This window comes from Rhipicephalus sanguineus, chromosome 2 (assembly GCF_013339695.2).
Source record: "Rhipicephalus sanguineus isolate Rsan-2018 chromosome 2, BIME_Rsan_1.4, whole genome shotgun sequence".
NCBI lineage: Eukaryota > Metazoa > Arthropoda > Arachnida > Ixodida > Ixodidae > Rhipicephalus > Rhipicephalus sanguineus.
This window is the reverse complement of record NC_051177.1, coordinates 153,273,304-153,300,629: the sequence shown is the minus strand read 5'-3', so window position 1 is coordinate 153,300,629 and position 27,326 is coordinate 153,273,304. Positions and strand designations below refer to the sequence as shown.

Here is a 27,326-nt window from a genome sequence, read left to right as displayed (position 1 = left end):
CCCACCTGATGAGGATTATCGGAATGCAGTTGCACCTGGCCTTGCTTCCATTCTTTGCCTTGAGGAGATGAGCGTGTCCATAACAGGCTGTTTGTTTCGTTATCCACGCGCTTCATGAGGTTGAGGTTACCAACGTTTGGATGCCACATGTTGTACCTAAAAAGAGATTTCAATATTCAATTTTAGGTGTGCTAGCTGATGTTACTGTTTACAACATTTTCTGTTATAGAGAATGTATTTACTATTCAGGTCGAAAGTCGCATTCGGCATAAAGGCTCACATTAATTGTTCAGCAACACCCTCGCTTAGATGTCGATTATTGCGAGCCACAACAATGAAAAAAGGCGTGCAATCAACGCCGTGAACGTGGTTCGCTAACAAGTTGCGGTCAAATTTCAGGATTCACATATTATTTAGCATCCACAGTTAAGTGTCTAGGTGTTCATTTTGAAGAGCACATGTCATGGGATTAGCGGCAACCAAATTAGCTTGAGTTGCCGGTATATTGTGTAAGCTGCGTTATTTCCTTCCGAGAAATGTGAAGCTTCTTATTTACAACCCCTTATTTATGCCAGTTCTAAGATACTGCTACCTAGTGTGGGGTACTATAACTGCTTCTAACATGAGTAAATTACATAATAAAAAGCCGTTCGCGCCATTGCAAATGCTTCGTATGAAAGTCATTCTGAACCACTTTTCCGTGAGTTATATTTGGTTTCACTTCCAAACTTGTATGAACATATCCTCATTTAACGCTATGAATCAGAGCTCAGAAAAAAATACAAATTCCTTAAAAGCGTCGCCTACTTGTCACTTAACCTAAATACGCGTGACACCAGATTTCGTGAAATGTGGGAGGTTCCGCGTTGCAGAACTATGCATGGGGAACAAAGATTGCGCATACAGTTACCACGTCTCCTAAATAGATAAGCTTTGTAGCGTGCGCACAAGATCGGCTTCAGTTTTCGCGCTTCGTATCTTTTGTCTTGTTTTCATATCTTTTCTCTCTTTTTTTCGGTCGTTTTTTCTTTACCCCAAATATTGTTTTAGGTGCAGAATTTTTGCACGTAAAGCTTAGCTTGTATCATTTCTTTAGGTTATTGACTCTATTCAACACTTCCTGTATGACTACACTTTTTTTTTATTGGCACCAGTATGCCCTGCGGCATACTGGTGCCAAGACTTTCACTTTTCTCAGAACGTTGTATTATGTTAATTGGAAATGTTTAATTTCGTTTTGTACATTGTCATTTTTTGTTTTACTTGCACTGCTGTACTGCATTATGCTACTTGCTACGTGAACTTTTAGCTCTCATTGTACTACTTGCTACGTGAGTTCTTAGCTCTCATTGTACTGCTGTCTGTCAAAGGCTATGATCAGTGGACGCTCTCAAGCCCATTTTAGAGGCTTTTTGGCCACTGCCCACAACATCACTGTACCTTGTAACTTGATGTTAAAAATAAACTGAAACTTGATGCTGTGGTGTAACCTTATCCGATAGGCCAATGTGACATAGGCTTGAAAGATCGAACATGTACACTGCATGAAATGATTAACAATGATTAACAGCAAGAAACTTAAAAGCACAGTTCAAAAAAGTTCGGCAGATCCCACGTACCATGGGAGTTGATGTTATGCGAAGCATGCTGCGGGAAGGTGACTGGCGTATTTTTTTAAATGAGCGAAACGTTACAAAATAACGCTAAAGATCAGTATAAATTTTATACACACACATTATGTTGAAGAGCCGCATATGTGTTATATAACTAGGTGTTTAGAGTTCGGTAACGCTGCCAACGGCAACGTGGGTATTATACCAACACCAGAAGCGGTAAGATGATATGTAGTGCTTATACTTGTCTCTTATGATGAAGAACGCACGCACGTTTCACGAACCCGTGTGCATGTGTGGAAGAAGTTCTTGACAGTTCTTGAACGAGGTCATCATCCCCGTGATCAGTGAGCACCAGCAGCTGGTCATGACTTGTTATCGGATCAGGTCGTGAACGCGGTGACTAGGGGTCCATGTGTAGTGAAGTATGAGGTATAGTACAGCTGTTGGAAATCGTGGATGCCTCGATCATTTCGTCGACAAATTGTCTGTCGATAGAGCAGGCGAGATGTTGGAATCTGAAGTCACCCTTCTCGTTGGTAATGTATAGGCCGTCGATTCTACTAGGCCTGGGTAGTGCTACGTAGACCAACATCAGTACGTATTTGGCACTTGTATTCGTAGAATACGTGGGCGTATGTGGGCTACGTTGCCTAGTCTACAAAGCGGCTGTCAATCAATCTGGCATTATCCTCGGTCAGAATGAAGCCATCGTCCAGCCTCGTAAGAAATGAAGAGGACACTGCGGCGTTCTGGCGGACTAATTGCACTTTACGGTGCGATGATGTGAATATCATACGCAACTTTCGTTAATGTATTACTCAGGGGTCGAGCAATGCTTGAATATAGCTTGCTGAATCATAGGAATACAAGTGTAATGTTTATTAGACTGCTATAAAGGCGGAGCCAACACTGAAACCACAGACGTTAATCCGATATGACGCCTGTGCCGTAGGAGTATCATATAGTGTTTATTGCTTTCTTCTAACATTAGATAGCAAGAAACACAACCACAGTTGACTGTGCACCGACATTACGCCTGCATAGGCTGTTTTTTCAAACCATTTTACAGACCTGGCGCGACTCTGTGGAAGAATACCTGATTGCCACGCAGAATGCTTGGCTTCGATTCCTGCTGGAATCCTAATTTTCATTCCTTCCATTCGTCGGGTCAACGCTGCCGATGCTGGTTTTTTTCTTAACGCTCACGCATTTAATGCCTGTTCTCGCCGTTCCGGGGTAGATATAAACCGTCAATCACCTGTGGCGCATGCCTGTGCAGCGCGGCCCGTGGTAAACGGGTAAGTGCCACACGTGTCTGGAGGAAAGGGTTTGACGACGTACACGACAGGATTTTCACCTTATTCATGTCATGACCCGACAGTCATATTCGTCAAATCCTTTTACCCCCCCATACCAATTTTGGTCTACACCAAGTTAAGGAGGTGGTCATGAGAGCCCCCAGAGGTAGGCGGCTAGATAGATAGATAGATAGATAGATAGATAGATAGATAGATAGATAGATAGATAGATAGATAGATAGATAGATAGATAGATAGATAGATAGATAGATAGATAGATAGATAGATAGATAGATAGATAGATAGATAGATAGATAGATAGATAGATAGATAGATAGATAGATAGAAACGGTCAAAATGCCAAAGGTTCTATAAGAAATGCTTCGCATTTAAAACGCTGCCCTCTCGAGATTCCTAAACATGTGTGGCCTTCCCATCCCAAATGAAATTAGTGGCTTGGAAGCTTGTTATTAAGGCGAAAGCCATAGATGCGTCATCAAAGGCGAAAAGTGACCTTCGCTGGCGGCGTCAACATAATGTGATGCGAAATATTATGTAATGACGTCATCTTCTGACGTCATCATTGTGTTAGAAATGGGCGAGATTTGCGACGTCACTATGACGCCACACGATGACGTCATCTTGTGTCATTGTCCCTAGGTCAAAAGTTGGCCGATCCCGGAGGCACTGAAAAGGCACATGAGGGGCAGAGAGCTTGGAAGCCTCCAATCATGGGGGCAGTGCAAAACAACGGTAGGTAGAGAAATATTTCTGGCGTGGGGGGATCAATACAATCGACTGAGAAGGAAAAGAACAAGAAAAATAATGTGCCTTTCAACTTCGAGTCGTCTTAGGCGAACGCATAAGGGAACGTGTGACTTTTTTACATACTCAAATTTAGTGACACCATTCATTGCTTCATATGCTGCAGTTGCCGCTTTCCTGCAATTGCAGCTTATGCAAGCGTAATTATTACCGGTAGACGAATCCGGTGAACGCTACGTGCTTGCTTTCTTGGACGTGCCTAACGTCTGTCATGTCGTTTTGTGACTTATCTTGCGGTTTTCTTCAATAAAACGAATACTGGAGTGTGTCATCCACGCATTATTCCAACATACATAACCGCTTTTCGCGTCCATTCGTGGAATGGCTTTTTGTAGATGGCTCTGTCGACAGACACGCAGAAAGCTCGGTATCCGATGTCGTATACAGCCCTTTTGCGACACTTGTGATGTTTCATGCGACTCTGCGCTCATGGTGAGCCGTTCACAATCAATGCATAAATCACTTTCGCGAAGCAATAGAGCAAATAGCCGACGGTTGCTCACCAAAATGTGAAACAACGGCCTGTGTCGGGAGTAGGGCTCATCTTGATTGAAACCAGGCGGGCTTTACTGACGACGACACGCTGGTTTCGAGCATACATATAAGGTCCTGCACAATGACAGAATATAAATCTCTAAGCACAACTAACCCACAGTACATACAATATACAACTTAGCGTAAAAGTCAAGACATAACATAACAGTCATAACAACACATTCAACAATCACATAATGTGTACACACGGCAATGTTAAAAACATTAAGAGCAACCGTTGCTAGCATAACCAATACAAAAATAGTCAACACGCGCATAAATACACACTGTGCCGTTAAAACAAAACAAAGCTTAAATGCGCTAGTAACGGCTGTGTGCTCTATTTTAGACGCCTCTAAGAGCTAAGAAGCAGCCAGCGCCTTATTTGTGCGCCAACATCTCCTTACATGAAGTCAATAAAGAAGCAGAATAGAAACATCCAAACCCCGACTTTTCAAACGCCAATTCTTCTAGCTTTACTTCCTTGCTGCAATAAAGATGTATGCGTTTTCTGACCCAATAATCGGAAATCTCAGAAGTCCATGGCAGAATAAGTAAGGCACGCGAACAGGGACACAAGAGAAAAAAACTAAGAACAAGAGAATCAGACCCAAGAAAGCGGCTATCGTCTTAAACATCACACTATGGCAAAAGCGATGTTGGACACAAAGCGGTTTTGCGCATGCTCAGCATTTGCAGCGCAGCATGTCCATTTAGCAAGCACGGGTCTTCACGAGTGATAACGTTTTAAGCAATGGCATTTTTTTCCTTGGAGAAAATAATCGAAGGCTTGCCCATGCACTTCCGCTGATATTTGTATAATATTGGTAAAGCATACACACGTACATGCGTACATATATACGTTAATATTGGCACCCGCCGCGGTGGTCCAGTGGTTATGGTGCTCGAATGCTGACCCGAAGGTCGCGGGATTGAATCACTGCCGCCGAGGCCGCATTTCAATGGTGGTGATATGCTAGAGGCCCGTGTACTTAGATTTAGGTGCACGTTAAAGCATCCCCAGGTGGCCCAAAATTTCCGCAGCCTTCCATTACGGCGTCCCTCAAAATCATATCGTGGTTTTGGGATGTAGAACCCTAGGAAAAATGAATATTTGATCGAATTATTTACTTAGTACAATGAGGTACTGGGCTGTCTGGTTTTGCATTATTAAAAAACTGCGCTACAGTTACAGGGACAAAAGAAGTTAGGGAGGGGACACACGTTATGAAATAGACACAATTTTTCACACAGAGGAGGTACTGGATGCCAAGGCTGAAGGCAGAACATTGTATGTCTAGCACAGAACGGAATGATATACGTAACATTTGTACGATAGAATAGCTAACATCTCACAGTATGGGTAATGGTGGCTGAAATATGTATATTATTATACATTTGCTTTCCAAGAGCAATCAGGTGTATTGAAGAGAACTGACAGACAGTAACGCTAAGGAACGAATAGGAGATGTTATTTTCAGTAATTAGGATATAAAGGTGACGAAAGTAAAGTGGACGAAAAGATAACCTGCCGCCCTTGTCGTCCACTTTACTTTCCTCACCTTTATATCCTAATTACCACAAATAACATCCCCTGTACGTTACTTGGCATTATTGTCTGTTAGTTCTCTATAATATTGTGTCTAGCAAAGAAAAACGAGCGTTTAGAAGTAATCTTCTTTCCTTCAGGTATATTGAAGTAATATGTGTAAGAAAAGAGGCACATGTTTGAAGCACTATATGAAACTGAGTTCAGAAGTGAGATACATACAACACACAAACAAAACCATACATCAAATAAAATAAAACCTGTTAGCACTCACTCAATTGACAGGACGCATGTTTTCATAGCATTTTTAAAGTGGCACAATGATCTGCAGTTTTGCGCTATAGTGATAACGTCAGGATGCGCATTTATAAATGATGCGATTACATATGTCAGCTGCTGTGGAATACCTCAGATGGTCCTGCATAAGGGCCCTCTAAATTCATCGTGCCTGAAATTGCATTGGGTGTTGCTTGAAATATATGAATAATAGGAGCACCTTTTTCAGGTTCAGCTTGTATATATATAGCGAGCTGAAATTTGTATAGGTGATGTATTTAAAAAAAACCCACGTTTCAAGAAGACATCTGCCGTATGATCGGGACACCCGATGTTTCAATAGAGTGGACGGTTTGCACTTCTAGAAATATCAGTCGATGAAGTCTTCAACAGCGAAACCATACCGCCTATCTCAATATTATGGCGCTCTGACTAATATCTCAATGTCGTGAATGTTACAATATATGCAGACTAAAGGGAATCCTCGAGTGGCATAGTCCAGACGTAGCTATTGTGTGAGGTCATTATTGCTGTGCAAAGGGATATTGAAAACTGGTGACAACTGAAGCAGTCAAGATCTAATACATGCTACATATAACTTGCATACTCAAGGCCGTTTCTTAAGACAAGCGTCCTACAGTTAATGATATTATTTTCTTATTGCTTCACCGTACATACGACTTTCAGACGAGACAGTGAAGAACATAAAGATAACTGTTGGGGTTTAACATCCCAAAACTACGACACGGTTATGTGAGACGCTGTAGTTGAGGGCTCCGGAAATTTAGATCACCTAGCGTTCTATAACGTGCACCTAAATTTAAGTATACGGGCCTCAAGCATTTTCGCCTCCGTCGAAAATGCGGCCGCCGCGGCCGAGACTACGATTCTGCGACCTTCTGGTCAGTAGTCGAGCTCGATAACCACTAGACCACCGTGGCGCGTCGCGCTGAAGAACAGTTGGCTACTGTTAAAGAGCCACTTGCAATACTGCAGCAATCTGCACATAGACTTACGGCAGTACCGCTCTCTTCAAGTGAAAAGCCAACATGGCACTTTGTTGAATGAGCAGATGTCTCACAGGGAGTGTGCCTTCCAGTTATAGTAGTATCACGCCTTCATGGAGCGCAATCCAAAGCGCAATAAAAGAAGTAGAAATAAAGAAAGAAAAAACTGGGGAGGGGTGAAGCATGTAGGGAAGGATGTTTCAGCTCCACTATGTGAAACCTGGGAAGATGCGAAGCATGCAGTGCCGGCTGTGTTTCCTACCGCAAAATCTCTGCTAATGGGCAATAAGAGACACCTAAAGAAGAAAAGGAAGGACCTGACCGAGGTAATTCGCGACACTGTTTTGAGAGGGATTTATCTGATGAGGCACTAGTGCAGCCATGCCTGAAACCGGGCATGTGTAGACGGGTGTTTCAGCTCCACTAGCGTCGTCGGAAAACTGCGTCGGATTGCAGCTTACCCTAAGGTGGTGCTTCTTCTCTACAAGCTATGTTTCGGTTCCCTATGCCATGAAGGGAAGGGTGTTTCAGCTCCACTAACACTGTCAGCTATTTCTTGGGCTAACTGTTGCCTTCATTTTTAGTGGACCGGGTGACGAGTAAAGCACCATCACTTTGTAGATATGTTTCAAGAAGTGGTGTTTCGAATAGATGACCTTACCGAAGGGATCCGCGCATGTGTCTCTGGTATTAGATGTGAAACTTGAGTGCCTTGGTAAACTATGTCGAGGATTTTTACAATGCTGCTAAGGCAAACGTAATGCTTTAGGCAGCAACGACAAATCTTTAACTCATAATATACATGGCTTGGACCGGTGGCGAGTAGTGAGGTTTACCCAATATTTATGTCGCATACCCGTTTATGGTGGACCGTGACGACGACATCACACACCCACAATCCGAGACCCTAAGGTATTTCGCCCCTAAAATAGCTTTCTCTAAGAACTTGACTGCGCATGTCAGCCATATGCATTTGACAGATATTCACTAAGCGCGTGTTCCATACATGCATATATATTGCCACGTGCGTCTCTTATTATCCCTTTTGCTGTATTCGGTTTTCGCCCACAAAGACTGTCAGCAACGCTCAGCGCAAACCGCGCGTCATTGTTCGAGAAGCTTCCCGATTATTGTAGATCGTTTTGTTAAGATTGCGCGCAAGACGCAAACACTCGAGCTTATTCTAGTTTGCGCGGCAACCAGCGATAACGCTGGAATATATGACGGCACATGTATAAATACCGACTCGCTTCACCGCCTGTCAGTTTTTCGACGGCCGACGCCCAGTTCGCTGTTCTCAGTGTACAGTGTGTATTGCTGTAGTTTGAGTTTTCATTTCCCGGCCACAAGTTCGGCCAAATAATGAGTTTCATCTTGACCACGCCAGCTGTTGTCTTCGTCGACGTCAGGACCCCGTGAAAATATGCATAAATGCCTTGAGTTTTAACTTTGTTGTGCAAATATTGTATAAGCCATCTAATATCATCAAAATGCTATTCATTCTCGGGCAGGGCAGAACAAGTCCAAGCACAAGAGAACACTGGACAAGCGGTAGTCTAACAGTTTCTAGACTAATGCTTGTTTTGTGTTCTTTCGCATGTGCTGTCCTGTTGTGCGCTGCCTGAGAATAGATATGTTCCAACTCGCCACCATATCGGTTATAATAAAATGTTATTGTCATACCAGACCAAAATGTCTAACCATAGCAACTGCAGTCCCTTTATATATAATTCGATACTAAGGTCATACCATTTGCAACGAGCAGCACTAGTGCTTGAAGTGAGCAGAATTTCTGACATTCATAACCACGTACGGCACCTTTGTGAGTATCACTCTCGGAGGGCCACCATGGGAATTTCCGGAAGTCCAAACCTCCAGCGTTGAGAGCCCACACAGTATCAGCAGCCTTTCTCTCGGGGAACCAGCCGCAGTTTGAAGGATCTGAGAAGCTGCAGCTCACCTTTTTCGGCTGCTTCCGCTGAAACGACACATTGAGCGTCGTGAAATATTTACTTGTAGCGCCTTTTTAGCGGAGATAACGAAGCATTGGGATAATATCCAGGTCGCTGGCAATTTTTGGTATTGCGAGCTCGCAGGTTACAAAATGCACAAAATTTGTCCCAGAGCTGCAGTTATTACAGACTGAAACACACAAGAGAAATAATGCGTTGCCTAATGGCGCTTTAGTTCGTCAAGTACAACTAATAAATACATTGCCCCTGGCTTCCATTTATTTCGCAGAACTTTTAAGAAACACATGATTACGACGCGGCTTTGTGCCAAATGATAGTACTACTCACATCCTTCACTCTGGCTGTCTGGATGGCACATATTATACTCAATACGGTCGATGCTCACGCCAAGGGTGTTAGCCAGGTACACGAACTGTAAGAAAAAAAGAGCCGCCTGAGTATTCGCAATGCAAGGAAATATTACGCCAGTCATCAGCGAACTGCGTACTATTAGTGTCGCTTGCTGGCTCTATCGTATTGGTACGTGGTGATGTTTTCGTTGTCACTGAGGTAATACGTACTTTCAAATATCTTAAAAAAGCTCAAAACGCATTTGCAAGGCAAATATGTAAAGAACTCACCAATAACAATTAAACCTGAATGATATATGAATGTTGCGCTCAGTTTGTTAAGATATAGTATTAAGGTACTCGGCAGGAAATATATTCATTTTCCTCGTGGAACATTTCTGAGTCGAAGCAAATGCGAACGAAGAGATACAAGCTACAACAAACTTTAACGTGCGTTCTAAGGAATAAAATCTTACATGTGTCGTTCGTTCCTAAGCCTTCGTCCCGTTTTCGCGCAGTTTTCAACGTAGTAACTTGCACCAACGGGCCCTTCAAGACACCCTTCTCACATATGATCTTCCCACTAGCAACGAGAAAGAAAACCAGCCAAGGGCTACCCAGAGAACCCATGACATGGCCGTAAAGATGCATCTCCCCATCCCGTCGTGGGTGCGGCCCGCCGATGTCGTCTCCTAAGAGGGGAGTGAGTGTCGTTCCGAATAAAATAAAGTTCTTTGCCTGCCTGCTGCACATATGATCAAGCGTTTCTGATGTCGGCTTTCTTCAAGTTCCCGATATAGCACGGCTCCCCTATTTAGTGCGTCGGTTCACTTGCTATAAAAATTGGCACCTCCTTCAAAATTAGATTGAGCAATACTTTAATGACACTAAATGCTCAAAAAGAAAGAATTGTTATGCAATTGAGAACATAAATGTGCGACGAAATATTCTGATAAAAAAAGCGCGACTTGTCTATTTCTAATGCGAGTACATTGTTGTCTTGAAATGGCGGTTCAGTCGAGAAAAGAGAGACAGCTCTATTAAATGGGATTCACTTGGCGCATCTAGAGAAGTATGTTGTATGCTTATTTCAGAGTAGACTTGGAGCTCTAGGATGATTTCCGCCGCTCAGGCTTCTCTGGCCCATGCCCCAGAACCCAAGAATTACTGCATCCTGCCTCCATATTGTCTTGCAAGTGGTGCTTTGTTTTCCTTTGCAAGTACGTCTTCAGTAAATGGTTTTTGTATACATAATCAATTGCCGGAAGCAGAGATTGAGCACCACATGAAGCAGAAATATAAAACTGACTCTTGCAGAAGAGATACCAAGAACAGTGCTACAATACTGAGTCCACAGCAAACTTAAGTATGCACAACCAACTAGTCCAGTCAGCCACTTTATTAAGAACCACAGCAAAGACGGATTGATGTTTTCTTTAAGCATCGCAAGTTCTTGTAAATTGCTCCTTTCGAGCTTTTGCTTATGTTTGCTTGCTGTTCAAGTTTCCCGGTCTTGTTGTAATGTCCAGAAACTAATTCGGATTTATTTATTTATTTATTTATTTATTTAATAAAGCATTCGTGATATGCAGGTACTTTGGACTAGGTTTGGTCAATCTGACATTACATTCTTGAAGACATGGAAAGCAATATCCCACTTACGCGGCTTGATAATGTGCCCATACTCTTCACTTTAAATGTTAGCATCCTCTCTTCCCTTACAATGCGGGATGGCATTCACTTTACAGCGTTGCCGAGTAGCCCTTGCTGAGGCCCGAGAGTTGCAATCTTGACCTGCGGCACTTTAAGTCTCCAGGCGACACCTTTAGACAGTACTAGTTCTTGAGCTAGTCCGTTCATGGTATTGTAAAAGGTTTAAAGTGCGCGAATAAGACGGGACGGAAAGAGGAACACAAACACACACACAAGCGCAGAAACACGTCACACATTCGTTACAGTGTTTGTGTTCCTCTTTTCGTCCCGTCTTTTTCGCGCAGTGTAAACCTTTTACGATACCCTCAGACAACAGTTATCCGTTTTCTGACCACTCACTCGTGCACATACGCATTTTCGATAATCGAAAAGTATAGCTTAATGAACATAAGCTCTAGAGATATCGTACAGAACTTACCCTGGCTCCGGCATCCCAATTACCGACTTTCACAACGATCTTTCTCCATTGCCCTTTCAGTTTCGTTCCGCTGACTGTGCCCAGAAACTGCAAGGTGCTTTGCTTGAAAGGGGATACCAGACGAGGCCGTACCCCGAATATTAGCATTGCCGTAGCTGCAGATACAGAACACCGGTCAGTTGACGTATTGTATTATAAACATTACGTCACACATTCGTTGTATGAACATTTCTGCGCGAGACAAAACAGATAAAAGAACATTCGATAAATTGGTGTTGTCCTCCGCAGCCATACCCCGATACGAGAGCGATATAACTTTGAATCATTTGACAGTGCAACATGTATACTTGTCTTCCTAAAGTACTATGTCGATGTATGCACTTGAATCACCGCAGTGTAAAAGGATAAAAACTGTTTGGGATGGCGTAAAATGCATAGAAATGCGGAGAAACATTGAGATAGATAAACTTCAATTCTGTGAAAACAATCGAAACGAAAGAATACATTACTTCTGAGAGGTTGTATGGCGAAGGAAAACTAAAAAATCAGTTAGAGACATATCAAGCAACTTTAGGCGACTTGGACTATTACATGCAGGTTAGTGAGGCATACCGTGAAAACTTTTCCTTACGAATTTGTGATGGTATGCGATAGACATACCAGCTCCATGGTGCTTCAAATGGTTGGGTAAAAACAATATCTTTATTGTCGAATCACACGTACAGATGGGCGCTTGATTTCGGGCAACACCCCCAAATGGAATGTTCAAGGAAAATGAAAATGCAGTAATAATTTCGCTATAAATACCGTGAGCGGCCTTGAATTTACGTCTTCTTGATTTCATAAATGTGTTTTTTTCTGTTTAGTTTCTGTTCCTTTCATTCGGAACAATACATTGCAATAGATGACATACAGACAAGTGTCTCAAAGCCGGGGACTGCATCACGCCCCTTGATTAAATTTTATACAAAAAAATAGAAAGCAGAGCAAAAAAGGAAGTTACATATAAGCAAAAAATTAAGAAACTGACAAGGACACAAACAGGAAAAAGACAAGGTAAATACACAATCATACACGTTAGAGAGCTACAAAAAGCAAAAAAAAAATATTATGTAATGTCAATCAGACAGTAAATAATTCTTTAGTTGGTATTTAAATGATTGAAAGCTAGATGAGAATTTAAGGGCATAGGGTAGACTGTTAACTTTAAGTTGCAAAAGAATGAATCCATTTTTCCGCAATCAGTATGGCATGAAGGTGCCAGGAAATTACCTTCTGCAACCTTGCGTTATTAAGATTAATAAACACTAAATAATACTTGGTATTTATGTATTGAACTATCTTTACAATGATTGCCGAACAATACTATATTTATGAAAACAGAAGCACACAAAAAATAATGAAGCGCTGCATCGAAAACACATATCACAGAAAAAGCATAAGTTATAGCAAGCAAAGCTGATGAACTTCATTTAGAGGCACATGCTCGAAATCATTGTATAATACTTCAACTTAAACGTCTTACATACGCTCTTTCATGCTCGTGACAGATTCGTATTTTTTATTGTCAGGTCTAATTGTTTTGAACTTACTAGCTTTTGTGATTTTTTTCTGGTTTACAATATGTCTCATATAAATCGCATTAACACATCATTTATAGTCAACAGCCATATTCGGGTGGGTTTTACCAAAATTTTCTTAAATGTGCCAAGAGGTATCTCTTATCTAAATACTGGAGATGGATGTTAATTATTGTTCTACATATACGAGTATCCTTCCTTAAAGAGCAAAAAAAAAACAATGTCACAGTTTCGCCGCAAGCGCGGAACATCGTATTCGATTGCAAGAAATTTGAATGTCATGCGATGTAAGGCTGGATGCTCAATATTTGAGAATTCGATCACGGGTAACTTTCAAAAACGCTGGCGTAAGTGAAAACGGTCGCTCCAGGGTGCGAAACGGTTTTCGTGCCGTCGTCTCATAGAGAAGTAAGCGGCTACAGCACAGCACGTACAAGGGTTGGATCCGTCTACGGATGTCGGTCGAGACAGCGCGCCCTTTTGATCAAAGTTCGCATTTATTGCCCGAGCGACGCAGAAGCCTTCCCCCGGCGCCCCTTCATGCTCCTTCTCTCGACGAGAGACAGGGGGGGGGGGAGGGCGTTTCCTTTCTGGATATCATCGCATGCGACCTTTACGCGACGGATATGGTCGAATCGTTTTACCTGTGCTTCCGCTGCGTTCATCGCCAGAGCTCGAGCGCATTTACTCGCACCTAGGACATATGACGCGCGGAGCTATGCTGTAGATTTGGACTTTGTACTGAAGATGACCGTGACGGCGCAGGAAAAAACACGCCCACCGTGTCCACATAATTGCTATCGCAGTAAAAGTCTCTCTTCGCGACACACGCCACTGACAGCTTCCACTGTTAACGTGCACCTGGGAAACTCCTCTGGGTGCGACATATATACTTACGGATATTCGGAATGTAGGCGTAGAACGTCACCACACACGAATGCGCGATTTGTCCAAGTGATGGCGTAGTCAAACCGTTCATCATTCTGTTTACTGGGGCATCTGAAATGTTGCATAACGAACGAAATTATGTATTATAGAAACACGGCGTAGTGATTTTACCCGTGTGTTAGAGATGATAAAAAACGCGTGGCCTGCGCAGAACACGCATCACAGTAACAGCTTAAGCTGGAGGAACGGTATTCATAATGGCCGTTGTAAACGTAGGGCGCTTACTGCAACTACACTTGCGAGGTACCCACTTTGGAATGAATATAATCACATTTTGCGAAGCAGCGATGCGCCCACTACACGTTTCTAAGGCAACATGCGCACGTATGTAGCTGTACACCTGCTCTTCCTGTGGTGGGTGATGAGGGTCATGAAGAAATATGGCCGAGCCCATTTAATGAGTCGAAAGCTTTAAACCACCAACTCGTCACGCAATTCGCATGGTGGGAAGCCTGGTGGATTCTACTTTTTGGCCACGCAGTATTACATCTCTCAACGCGTTACGTCGTCAGATATGACGTATAAGGTTTTTTCAACAAAAGGTTAGGTTCCGAGAACTGGGTTGGCTCTGTGGTAGAACAATTACTTGCCATGCAGAAATGCTTGGTTTGAATTCACCTCGAACCGTGGTTTTTCACTCAATGTGCGCTTTAGGTGCGATGGACACCAGCGGCGGCGGACAACTACACGCCCAAAATCGGCTCTTCTTAGAGCTCATAACATTTCACGCTGTAAAACGTCAGATGAATGTTTTCTTCATAAAACAGATGACATGTGTTCAGCCTTCGCGCCCAGGCCATGAAACACTAGCGGTCATTAATACGGTACGCCACACCATTGTCTAATGCAAATGATAGAGTGTGTTCAGGACAATACGCGTACATTGATGTGATGGCACTATGAAGGCGCTTCGTAGCTGCAAACATTTAACGAACGTCAACTGATTACTTTCGTCTTACACCGTCCTATATTTGCAAAGCAGATGGCGCGCGGACCGTGGCGAAATGAGCGGGCGAGGCGCTAAGCATCGGCTTAGCGCCTCGCCCGTTAAATTTAGACATTTTGCATTTGGGTCACACCACGCCAAACGTCCCAGCTTTTTTGGCGACCATCTCAAACGCACTCGAAAAAAGTCGTGCTAATTTGTTGTATTCAAGACAGTGATTTGCCAGGATATTTCGAAGATAGAAAAATTTGGGTCGCGTGGGAGCCTTCTGGATTTCGCTTAATGTTTGCCAGAAAGTTTATTCAGATAGTATCGTTTCTTCTTTAAATGCCAAATTTGGTTGATACATTAGGCAAAGGCGTTTGTGTAAGATGTTAGAAATTCAACAGTATTACAGCAATTTTTCCGCCGTATGAGCCTCCAGAAATCTTGCCAAAATCTTTTATGTTAGCATTTTTTTTCTTAGAATATCGCGCTATCTATGGATATCTGACTGATCAATACTTAACGTACGGAAGGTATATTTTGCGCTAAAATATTTTAGACTGCTGCAGCTTGTAAACTTTAAAAAAAAATCACGAATTGGAGAAAATCTTCAATTTGGTCCAATTTGCTCTACACCACTATGTGATCCACTTAAAATCAGCTGGATACCTCAGTCGAAAGCAAATAAACAGATCTTATATGGCAAGTTTGATCATTACATTTTTGTTTTAATGAAGAAAATAATTTTTGAAGTTCAAAATTGCAAAATATCGTGTGACTTATTCCATGCAATAGTCGTCAAGATGCACTTATTCACGCCGTTATAGAGTACATCGGAATCTTTTTTTTATCGTATGTGTAAGAATATATATGTATATATATCTATATCTGTGTCTGTGGGAATACAACGCCTGCATCCAAAGCTACACCTTAAGTGCGCGTTACCTGGGTTAAGCAGTGATAACGCCGCATAGGCTCCTTCCATGTTCGATAGGCTGTCCGTGCTTGGGAAGCCTTGTTTCTTCTTGCCGTCTTCCACTGACGTCCAGTTCCAACCAAAACGTGCGCTCGAGTCTTCATTTTCCAAGCCGCACAAGTTCCTTGCGAAGTCACAGGACCCTATCAAAAGAAATTATTAGCACGCAGGCTATGAAATGTAAGGCAGTCAATATTTCCGAGTGCACGAAAAATTCTGGGCACAAAAATACAGCGACGTTTCGTTCCGTTTACGCGGTCTACGCGCAAGCGTGTGGGTGGTATCCCCTTGTACTGGAATTCGCTTAGAATGATTTTCAATATGTTTCGATTCTGTGTACTGTTTCTTCGAAGCCTATTTTCAATTTTCATCCGCCGAAGTGGTGTAGCGGTGTCGGTGCTCGGCTGCTGACCCGAAGGTCACGGGTCCTATTCTGGCCGAGGCGGTCGCATTTCGATGGAGGCGAAATGCAAGGGGCCAGTGTACTGTGCGATGTCAGTGCACGTTAAAGAACATCGGATGGTCCAAATTTTCGAAGACCTCCACTACGGCGTCCCTCATAGTCATATCATGGTTTTGGGACGTAAAACCCCAGATATTATTACTGTTATGTGCGCATTTCAATTTTCATAAAATGTAAATGCCATTTCTAAACATTATGAACCACCGTGAGGAAAACGTGATTTTTATTTCAAGCAATTATTTGAAGCACTATTCACACTATTCACTTTACCTTTATTGCACTTGTTCTTGTTTGCCGTCACCGATTCTCTATTCTCTCCTCTCTCACTACATATGTATGTATGTATGTATGTATGTATGTATGTATGTATGTATGTATGTATGTATGTATGTATGTATGTATGTATGTATGTATGTATGTATGTATGTGCGTGTGTGTGCATATCAGCGGAGCCTTTTGCAAGCAAATTTGTTTTGTTTACAGGAATGCGTGGTGAAGTCAGACAAATGTCATTTGCAAATAGCATCATGATTGAGTGAAGCCATAGACAGCGCTAAAAATGAGGTAGTGCCTGTGCCTTCCAACAAGCACAGAATGTTTTACCGACTTGAACACCTGCAGGCTTCGAGAAACGCTCCTGCATTTTCATGGCACCATACCATGTGCTAATGACACTTCATAAAAAAAATCTGTCTGCTCTGTGATTACCTTTGTTTGAATAAGGCCCACAGTGATTCCTTTACTCACCACAGCGGGACTCGTCGGCTCCATTAGAGCAGTCCGCCTTGAAATCGCACACCTTCGACAGTGCAACACACTCTTTAATGCCCGTGCACTGGAATTCCTTTGCACCGCACGTAAATGCTGGCTTCGCTGGTACTGGAGTCACTGGCAGAACTGGTAGAGTATATGGAAAAAAATGAAAGAAAGAAGAAAAATGAATGAAACAAATATTACAGTTTAGAAGCAGTTTATAACCGAACTATCATTTTAGAGATGTTCTAATTTTAAAGGCAAACGAAGTATATCTTTTACTAGCATTTGCTTCCATTCACTGAAGAGAAGAACTTACAGTATGCGGGCAATGTAAGCGCGTATTTGGTGTAAACACCAAAACTAAAAAAAAATGTTGCAGCGACTTAGCTCGGCTATGCCAAGATAACGTAGTGTTAGCAAATGTTCAGCTAATTTTTCTTAGCTTTCCTGATTGTCTAGGATTAGCTTGATTATCATGCTTACTGCTGCTCCAATTACACACATACGGTATACGTATTATGTGGAACATGTATATGTATTTTGCTAGGCAACTACTTCGAAATCCGATGAGTTAAGCTTCTCCGCTCTTCTGCGCCATTAACCAGCATTTGCGCTCTCCTTCTCCATGGCTAAACCACACTGGCAAACGCCAGTCAGAGGCGCTATCAAGCGGCTCCAGCGCAGTATCAGATGGCGACTGCACAGCGAAGGCGAACAGCTGCAAGCGCGCCGGCGCCAATACGTCTGCCAAGGCTACGACGTCGCTCCTCTGGAAAGCACGGACCGGCGGCGGCGGAGTGCGCGGGAGTTGCCGGTTCCGGTGCGTGACATCACTGATCTTCGCGCATGCGCCGCACGGCTCTTGTGGATCCACGCGAAACTGGCTCGGCTAGGCCAGTGTAGCTAACGCTACAAAAACCACTTATAGAAAACAACTGGTAATTTACGAGACACGTTAACTACAGTAAAGCGTCCACCTAGTCGCGTTGACGAGATTCTAGACGGTTCGAAAAAGCAATTTAAATTTTTTTCCTATCACTAACAACAACAAATGTGAATTACGGGGAACTGCGCCTATTTATTATGGTTCTCTTTGTTGAAGTACTACAGGACACAAACTGCTGGTAGATTACACTTGAAGAGTTCTCGATTTTTGTGCTTTTTATTTTCAATTTTCAGATTTCTAATTGCTTGTGCCCTTATGATTAGCGCGCCGAATGACATGAGGAGCAGGGGCAAACCACAGGTTACGTGGCCTTTAGTTTCCGCTGCTTTTCAGTATGCAAACAGGATATGTAAGTGCATTATTTCATTCAAAGACAAAACGAAATTCGTGCTGCAGCGAAACAGTCTCTAAAACTGCATGACACTGCGTATAGATAAAAAATTGGCCGCGTATCTGCGTGCTTCGCTGCAAATGTCGTGTAAAGACGATAGAAGAGGCGCTGTGTGAGATATGGACGCTATCTGGCAATACGTCGGGAAACATGAGTGCTGTGTTGCGTGCTGGTAGTCCCGGCGCCGCAGCAGGCGAAGACCGGCGGTGACCAACGCGACCGGCGGAGACGCCAGCCAGCCCAAACACGCGGTTTGGCGCGAAGCGCTGAAGCAGAAGAAACGTCCGCACTCAACGAGTACTCTCCACACACTCTTATTTACACGTCGCCTGGGTAAAACAGGAATGCCAGAGCGGCACCCACAACCGGCAGCATAAAGGCCGCGCACAACGCTGCTTTTTCATTTTTTAGATATTTTTTTTTCACCTTCTTGGCCTTCTCAAAACTAAAGTTTTTCAACACCAACCCATGGCATTCGTACAGTGCAATACAGAACTGAAACCGAAACACGCTCGAGCGGAGGGCACGGAGGAAGGCAAATTTCAGCGCAGCTTAAGAAACTAGGGTCCTTAAAATTACGTATGTATACATTTTCTATTAAAGGAACACGCCATCTAATACTTACCTAGTGATGTTGCACCTCAGATATGCATGACATTTACTTTTTGATCGACAACGTTCACAAGTATGAACAGCCGTACCAGTTCAAGACGGCTAGCCCTTGGGCAAGTGGTTCAACTTTGGCCGAGTGGCTGAATCGAGGGACGTGCCGACAAACAGAAAGACAGAAAGACAGACCAAAATTTCTCCTGTTAAGTATCCCAAGAAAGACTATCGTCTTTAATAACGCATTTTGCTCGAGAGGTAGCAGGAGCACCAAGTGAAAAATTGTCATTATCCTCAGTACATATGAATGGTTCCGATATACCGCTTCGAGCGGCACGGAAACTCATTAGAGAGATAACATTGACACAAACAATTCTTCTTAGATAACATTCTTAACAAATGAATAACGTTGACAGGTTGATGTTTATTATGCATATTAATATAGACGATGAAACAGATGCTTTTATAGAAATCAATATATTGAGTCTGTAGTGCAAGTCGTTCGGATCACGAACAAATAAATTTTGGCGCTGGGCGTAAAAGCTCACGCAGGCGCACTGCTATACAGATGTCAGCGTGCAACCACACCATGTTTACAGCCACTGCTGCTTTTGGACGTGACATTTTTTTCTTGCCCGTCACACGTGCTACCAACCTGCAGAAAGCTCATTGAAGACAGAAGTTGCGTGAAAAAGATAAATGTACGTAAAGTGTGACACCATTAAAAGGTCAGTATTAATCAAAATTATTCATAGCACTTGTCATGACAATACACCAACACACAAATATTTACTGGATACAACCGGATACAGCAAATGTTCCACTACTCACGAAACTCGCCAAGATTTTATTCATTCAGAAATAGTGTACTTGAGTAACTGTTATGTTAATGCTGCAATTATTCTCAGAGAATTCTACGAGTAGATTAGGTACGTGGTCGTGTTCCATGGCCTTTCGTTCATTACGTTAGACGACGAGTCAAGCAATGTAATTTGCTGCTAAAACTGGTGCAATAATCATGTGCACGTAAGAAAAAAGGACGCTTAAAGGGGCCCTGCAACACTTTTTCACCGTGGTCAGAAAACGCTGCCGATCGGCAGTCGAGACTCCTGAGAACACGCGAGCCAAACATTATAGCGCAGCACACGGCCTGGGATTTACAATAAGCTCTCAAAGTCAGCTAAAAATCGCTTCCTCTTCTCTCGAGAAATAGTGCTTTTTACTCAAAATCGCTGGGTCATTGATTCAAGTTCCGACCCATTGGCTGATTAGATCATGGTAGGCTGGGTAGTGACTGCGGCCGCCGCGGTACGCCTCCACGTACTGAAATTAAGACGCACGCTCGAAGAAAAATAAAAAAAAATCACAGCATATCCACGGGGTGAATGATGATGAGTGGGGCGAAGCTACGGAGGGAATCATGTGTAAACCGTGAAACTCTTCCGTGAAATGCGCCCAGTACATAATATAAAGAGTGTGAAACATCGTGTATATATTAAACATCAAACTTTTATTGTACTGTTGGTTTACGTGGTCCCTTCATTATCACTTGTGATCGGTGAAATGCAAGGAAGAAGTCCGCTCCCGAGAGAAAGAGCGCCAAGAGCGACCGCATTCCCCGCTCGCCCTGTGCGAATTAAAGGCAAGGCTAGAGGGAAGACAGGACGCGCGTTCCACGACGCGAGGTCGGTAGCATGCCCAACGAAAGCCAACAGAACGCGATCGTGCAAGTGCTCCGGCTTCGCATCGCCTCATGGTTCCATTTAGCGTCCCAAAACCAAACATATTGCTCAAGGTGTGCCTTGCGTTTTTCGTAGAAATAATTTCTTTATCATGTACATTAAGACGAAAAGTTGAAAGCTCACTAGAGTGTATCGCCCGCAAAGTATGTCTTTTAGTGTGATTTAACTCTCGTACGGCAGGGTCTGCGCGCCGTTGCCGGTCCACCTCGCCCGTTGACGATCGGGCGAGGTGGCTACATATAACTACTACTACTACACTTTAAGAAAAACATCTGGCGTTCTTTCGTTCTGCTTTTACAAAACATCTGGCGTCTTTCGTTGGTTTATTTCATCAATCAACGGCGTTTTGAACAAAATTTTTATTGTTTAATCACGCACAGGAGAAATCTCACCAGGCACTACCTTGGAGGTAAACAATGGCTGCTAATGGCAATGAGAGACAGAAGAAGTCGGCTTTTAGCTAACACTTACACTTCTACTTCTACTAACGTTTCCTACTGGAACATGCCAATGGCTGCTAATGGGGAATGAGAGACAGAAGAATTCGGCTTTTAGTTAACGCGCACGCTGCGAATTTTTTATTGTTCAACAACGCACAGGAGAAATCTCCCACCGGCACCACCTTGGAGGTCAAAGCGTAAGACTTGTTACTCACTACTACGACCACGACGACTACGAGGGACGAACGGGTGCCGCCTTAAGGAGCTTCGCCCCTAAAAAGAGAAAGTGCCCAAGGCCACGAGGCGCAAGCGCTTATGAGCGTCTCGTAGGAAAGCACGACGCACCACAGGTAAAAGTAGATCGCTCGAAATCTTTCCTTTCTTTACTTGATGTATTATTAGAATAGAGGCTTTGTACTGCTGTGTACGACGTTAGCGCTGATTGTGGCGGACTTGCGGTATCGCTTGTACACGCTACATACAAACATTATTAAGCAATGCTTTAGAAAAGTCGCTTAAGTTTATATTACGTATAACTCACATCCGAGTTTCGTCTTGCAGCTCTCCCAAAAGTGGACGTCGTCAATGGCTATGTAACCGTACTTGTCAGGTACCGTGTGTTCTCCTATGAAGGCCACCTGCGAAGCATTTGCAGAGTACACTTTCACCCATTCAGTTGTTTTTTTTTTCTTTGTACTTAGTGCTTCACTTTTGCTTGACATTACTTTGTCACACGAACAGTCCCAAACGACATGCTGATAAATTCTGGACGCTGACTTCATTTGTGTTTTTAAATGTTGTTACTGATTCTTCATTTCACGCGCATGTCTGAAAAAAATTCCACAGCATATCCACGGGGTGAATGATGATGAGTGGGGCGAAGCTCTCGTATGGCAGGATCTTGGCGGCGTCGTCGCGCAGCTTCCCGCCCAGTACATCATCAACGACGTGAGATCGGGCCGGTTTATACTAAAGGGTCGATGAGAGTCATGGCGACTTGCAGCTCACTTTAAGTTTACATGTACGTTGTGAATTTTTATTGTTTAATCACGCACAGGAGAAATCTCACCAGGCACTACCTTGGAGGTAAACAATGGCTGCTAATGGGGAATGAGAGACAGAAGAGGTCGGCTTTTAGCTAACACTTACACTTCTACTTCTACTATCGTTTCCTACTGGAACATGCCAATGGCTGCTAATGGGGAACGAGAGACAGAAGAAGTCGGCTTTTAGTTAACGCTCACGCTGCGAATTTTTTATTGTTCAACAACGCACAGGAGAAATCTCCCACCGGCACCATCTTGGAGGTCAAGATCTGGTACTAGCGTTAAGACTGGTTACGCACTACGACGGGGACGAACGGGTGCCGCTTTAAGGAGCTTCGCCCCTAAAAAGTCAGTTTCGACGCAAGGGCGAAGCAATGAATGTGGTAGCAAGAAATAGAAATGTCACACGAAGAAGCAGAAGCAGCTCCATACTTGCAGCGTGCCGCTGAAGCACAAAGAAGGACGCCCTAATTGAACGCACGGCCATGCACAGGGCAAGCGGGAACTGACAATTGTCACAGTTGTTACGCCTATGTCATAGTGAACTAGAACCAACTTCCTAGTGGCGCGAACGGGAGGGTTCAGGCGTTCCTCTTGGCGAAGAAAAGTCCAGGTGGCGCCAGCGCAACTTTTTAGGGGCGAAGATCCTTAAGGCGGCACCCGTTCGTCCCTCGTAGTTGTCGTAGTCGTAGTGCGTAACCAGTCGTAACGCTAGTACCAGATCTTGACCTCCAAGGTGGTGCCGGTGGGAGATTTTTCCTGTGCGTTGTTGAACAATAAAAAATTCGCAGAGTGAGCGTTAACTAAAAGCCGAATTCTTCTGTATCTCATTCCCCATTAGCAGCCATTGGCATGTTCCAGTAGTAAACGTTAGTAGAAGTGTAAGTGTTAGCTAAAAGCCGACTTCTTCTGTCTCTCATTCCCATTAGCAGCCGTTGTTTCCCTCCAAGGTAGTGCCTGGTGAGATTTCTCCTGTGCGTGATGAAACAACAAAATTTTGTTCAAAACGCCGTTGATTGATGAAATAAACCAACGAAAGAGGCCAGATGTTTTCTAAAAGCAAAACGAAAGAACGCCAGATGTTTCTAAAGCAAAACGAAAAGACGCCAGCTGCTTAGCGAAAGACGACAGATGTTTTCTAAAGCAATGGTTTTCTAAACAATGAAAATTCACAGCGTACATGTAAAATTAAAGTGAGCTGCAAGTCGTCATAACTCATCGAACCTTTAGTATAAACGCGCCCGATCTCACGTCGGTGATGATGTACTGGGCAGAATTCACGGAAGATTCACGGTTTACCGATGAACCTCCGCAGCTTCGCCCACTCATCATCATTCACTCCGTGGATATGCTGTGATTTTTTCTAGTCGCACCGCCCCTTCTGCGGTAGGCACTTGCGCGCGTTTCTTGTGTGCATTTCTCCGCGTTCCGCATCGTTGTAGCGGTGTCGTGCATTAAAAGACAGTTTTAGTTGAGCACCCACTACGTATATGTGGACGCAGCCTGTCATTGGGAATGGCTGGCAGGCTGCGTCCGCAGAGCTGCTGCGGATGCCCAAATAAAACTGTCTAACGTGTTTAACAGAGAACGTGTATGCGGTTCGCTTCGACTAAATTACAAAGAATATCGTACTCAGCTGTTTCAGGAGGCTGAAACTACGTATAGACCACGGTGTAAGATATATACACTTTAGGTGAGGACACTCGCCAGACGCCATCGACCAGATAAAGTAACAACGCTGAGGACGCGTCGGTCCGCTGACGGCAGCGGATACCTATCGGCGGGATGACGCAACTTCAACACAAAAACGCGTTCCCGTAGCAACTGGCGCTTCGCGGGAAATCTGAATTTCCTAGTCAGCGAACGCAGCCATGGCACGCCAGCAAGTAAAGTTAGAAACGCATACCACGTTTTTCGCGAGCGAAAAACGAGACATGCGGCGGACGCCGGCGTTGCCGCCGACCACGTTGGTTGCTATAGCAACGGTGCAGAAAGCATTTTTTCTCCTTAAGTTGCGTCTTCCCGCCGATAGGTACCCGCTGCGGTCACCGGACCGACAGACGCGCGCCGTTGTTACTTTATCTGGTCGAACGCGCTCTGCATGCAAGCCGAGGAGTGTCCCCACCTAAAGAGTATATATCTTGCACCGTGGTATAGACCAAGGAGGTTTAAAAAAAATTCTGGAGTGGAAGCTCTCGCAACGCCTTGCCAGAACAAGTGAAGCCAGCTTTTGCCCACCAAAGAACTCGGAAACATGCTCTTTTCTGGTGGTGCCTACTAAGAGATTAAAGGGCTTTGATCTGTTAGTATAAATACTACGTTAATTATAAAATAAAAAATAGTTGTTGCCGACAAAAGTAACCCGTCGAGTGGAGTATTGGCGACTGATCTCCAATAAAATTTGCCATGACTTTGAGGCTTACTGATGAAAACTAGTAACACAAAGACACGCTTGGAGCAGTATCTGACCCGTAAAAGTTGCTACATTAAACTCGTCTGGCGTGCGTGGAAAACGCTCGCTTTCCTTCGCCAAACGCCGATGATTTATCGTGCCCCTACTAAGATGGCGGCCGCAGCCGCCATCTTGTGGTGGGCACGGCTTCACTCTTGCGCAATAATCGCCGCTCCAGCAATTTTTTTTTAACCTCCTTGGTATAGACGTAGTTGTACCCGCCATTTAGAATAATTTCATTCTAATTTTAAGCAACTCGTACGCAGCGAGTGTGTGAGAACGAAAAGTGGACAATACGCTGGGGATGTTAACATCTGGAAACATCCGGAAAGCCTTTACAACTACACGATGACACGGCAGCGGACACAGGTGCCTTGATGCGCGCTTTCTCCGCTTTCGGGTGAGGACGTACAACTGCGGTGTCTAAGCGGCGTCTGTAGTGAATCGTTATAATTTATTATCATGCTCTCATATTTTTCTTTATATTTCACTACAGCTGATTCGACTAGGGCGCAGCTACCATATTTCAGACGCCAGTGATACACCAGCTCACGGCGTCTCACCGCTCTTCAACGGCGGCGCCGAGCAGTGTTGTCAGCACTGGACGCTTGTCAAAAAAAAGAAAACAATAATAACTGCGGGGTGGCAACAAAAAAAGCAACGCATAGTGAGTCCACATAGACGAACGCATCGGAGCGCTAGAAAAAAGTGCTGCCGCGTTCCTTGCGGCGAGGAGACGCGTTCGGTTTCAGCCGCTGCAATGCCAGGCTCCGCCGTTCGCACCTTGGCCTCCGAGATTAGCCGGCGGCGCGCCGCCGGCTAATCTCGGAGGCCATGGTTCGCACCATAGAGTTTCCTAAAATGACCTAGAGGGAACTCTGGCGCTGCGATCGTTCAGCCACCATGGGAATGATGGGTAGTACACGGATGCGCCTTGTCTTCGTGCTTGTGGGCTTCGAACGCACTTGTGGCTTTGTTTATTGCTATGTTTTAGTTTTCTTTCGGATAAAAGAATGGATCGTTGTGAACTTCGTGACCAAATTTGAATCGGTGAGCCTAAAGAAGTTAAAGTGGTGAAGTGAAACTGCTAATTTTTGCTGAACTTCGTTTTGCGACAAAGCGGATGCAGGCGACGCGGAGCCAAACGGAGCCGAAAAAACGAAGTTTAGACAAATCCGTGTACTACCCATGATTCCCATGCTGGCTGAAGCGCGATGCATTGCAGCTCCCATAGACACTAGCGCCAGAGTTCCCTCTAGTAAGTATTGTAGGAAACTTTCACTATAGGCACCCGTCACTGACCAGAGGGCGCGATGGAGCTCTTATCGAACGCCTGAGTGTTGAGGGCACCAGCCGCCAGGGATACCAAGAAAATGAAACGCTCGCTGGACACATCGACGCGCTCAAGTGTCTCCCTTCTGGGCGCCTCTTTCAACGAACGCTTCCTACGTGCGTTCGTAATCACCTCAGGGATGTTGCCACCGCCTTCAATGCAGCACAAACGCGTTTAGAACGCGCTCTTTTCAGGCTGTGCCAAGGCAGCAGAAACGCTACAAACGCGTTTCAAACTCACTGCATTGAGGCGATGGCAAGTCACGTTCAAGTCAAGGAGCGTTTCTGAACATAGAGGATGCGGAGGATAGACACTCGATTTTGCTGCGTCCACTCGCTAGGCTGTGTTTTCTGGCGCTACCATCGTATCTCGGAAACTGCATTGCAGGGTGCCTATAGCCTATGTGCTTTAGCAACACGCTGCAAGTGTCGACAATGGAGAATCAGACGCTTGCTTGCTGGCTTGCTTGCTTGCTTGACCCTTAATCCTTGGCTCTTACCCACTACGGGGGATTGGCCATGAAACCAGCGGGTAATATAAGTGGGGAAATTTAGAATTTAGCCGTTCTTAGCTATTTCTCATTTTAAACTGCGGCGCGTGGGGTAACCCACTGCGTCTCCTACCACAGGGGGCGTCTGATGCAAGGTGTGCCTAAAGGGTGTGCCTGCTGTTCTTCGTCTTTTTTTTCCTTCCACATCTCGAGTAGGTACAGAAAATGGCCACTTTGTCGTGCGCGTCTCAAGGGCAGTATTCGATATGAAAGAAAATTAGGAGCCTTGCGTCTGCAAGTGTCGACAATGGAGAATCAGACGCTCTTAGATATTTCTTTTTCTTTTAAACTGTGGCGCGTGGAGTTACCCCCTGCGTCTCCAGCCACACGGGGGCGTCTGATGTAAGGTGTTCCCGGTGTTCTTTCTTTTTTTTCCCTTCCACATAACGAGTGGGTACAGAAAAGGGCCACTTTGTCGTGCGCGACTGAAAGGCAGTTTTCAAACTGAAAGAAAATTAGGAGCGTTGCTTGATAGAAAACACGCTCACGCTCCTCCGATATTTGCTTACCACCAGCGGTACATGGTGCATATAAATAGCTCGCCGTTATTTCGCTGGCGCATGCACGGCGTGTGGCTGAGATGTCTAACGCAGCGCGCTGGGGAGCGACGGGTTACTGGTTCGAATCC

The 27,326-nt window shown here is 44.3% G+C and overlaps 1 protein-coding gene across 1 annotated transcript in view; it reads right to left on the bottom strand.

The window, feature by feature from the left end:
* Window positions 1–27,326, bottom strand: part of LOC119383812 (MAM and LDL-receptor class A domain-containing protein 1) — a 167,892-nt gene that overhangs the window by 81,950 nt on the left and 58,616 nt on the right. The window contains exons 15-23 of the mRNA XM_049412968.1: window positions 21,859–21,955; window positions 17,184–17,333; window positions 15,943–16,116; window positions 14,016–14,117; window positions 11,539–11,693; window positions 9,406–9,490; window positions 9,066–9,083; window positions 4,243–4,348; window positions 6–156 (exon numbers count right to left, since the gene is read on the bottom strand). Of these exons, the coding sequence (XP_049268925.1) occupies window positions 6–156; window positions 4,243–4,348; window positions 9,066–9,083; window positions 9,406–9,490; window positions 11,539–11,693; window positions 14,016–14,117; window positions 15,943–16,116; window positions 17,184–17,333; window positions 21,859–21,955 (1,038 nt within the window). The remainder of the gene's footprint in view (window positions 1–5; window positions 157–4,242; window positions 4,349–9,065; window positions 9,084–9,405; window positions 9,491–11,538; window positions 11,694–14,015; window positions 14,118–15,942; window positions 16,117–17,183; window positions 17,334–21,858; window positions 21,956–27,326) is intronic.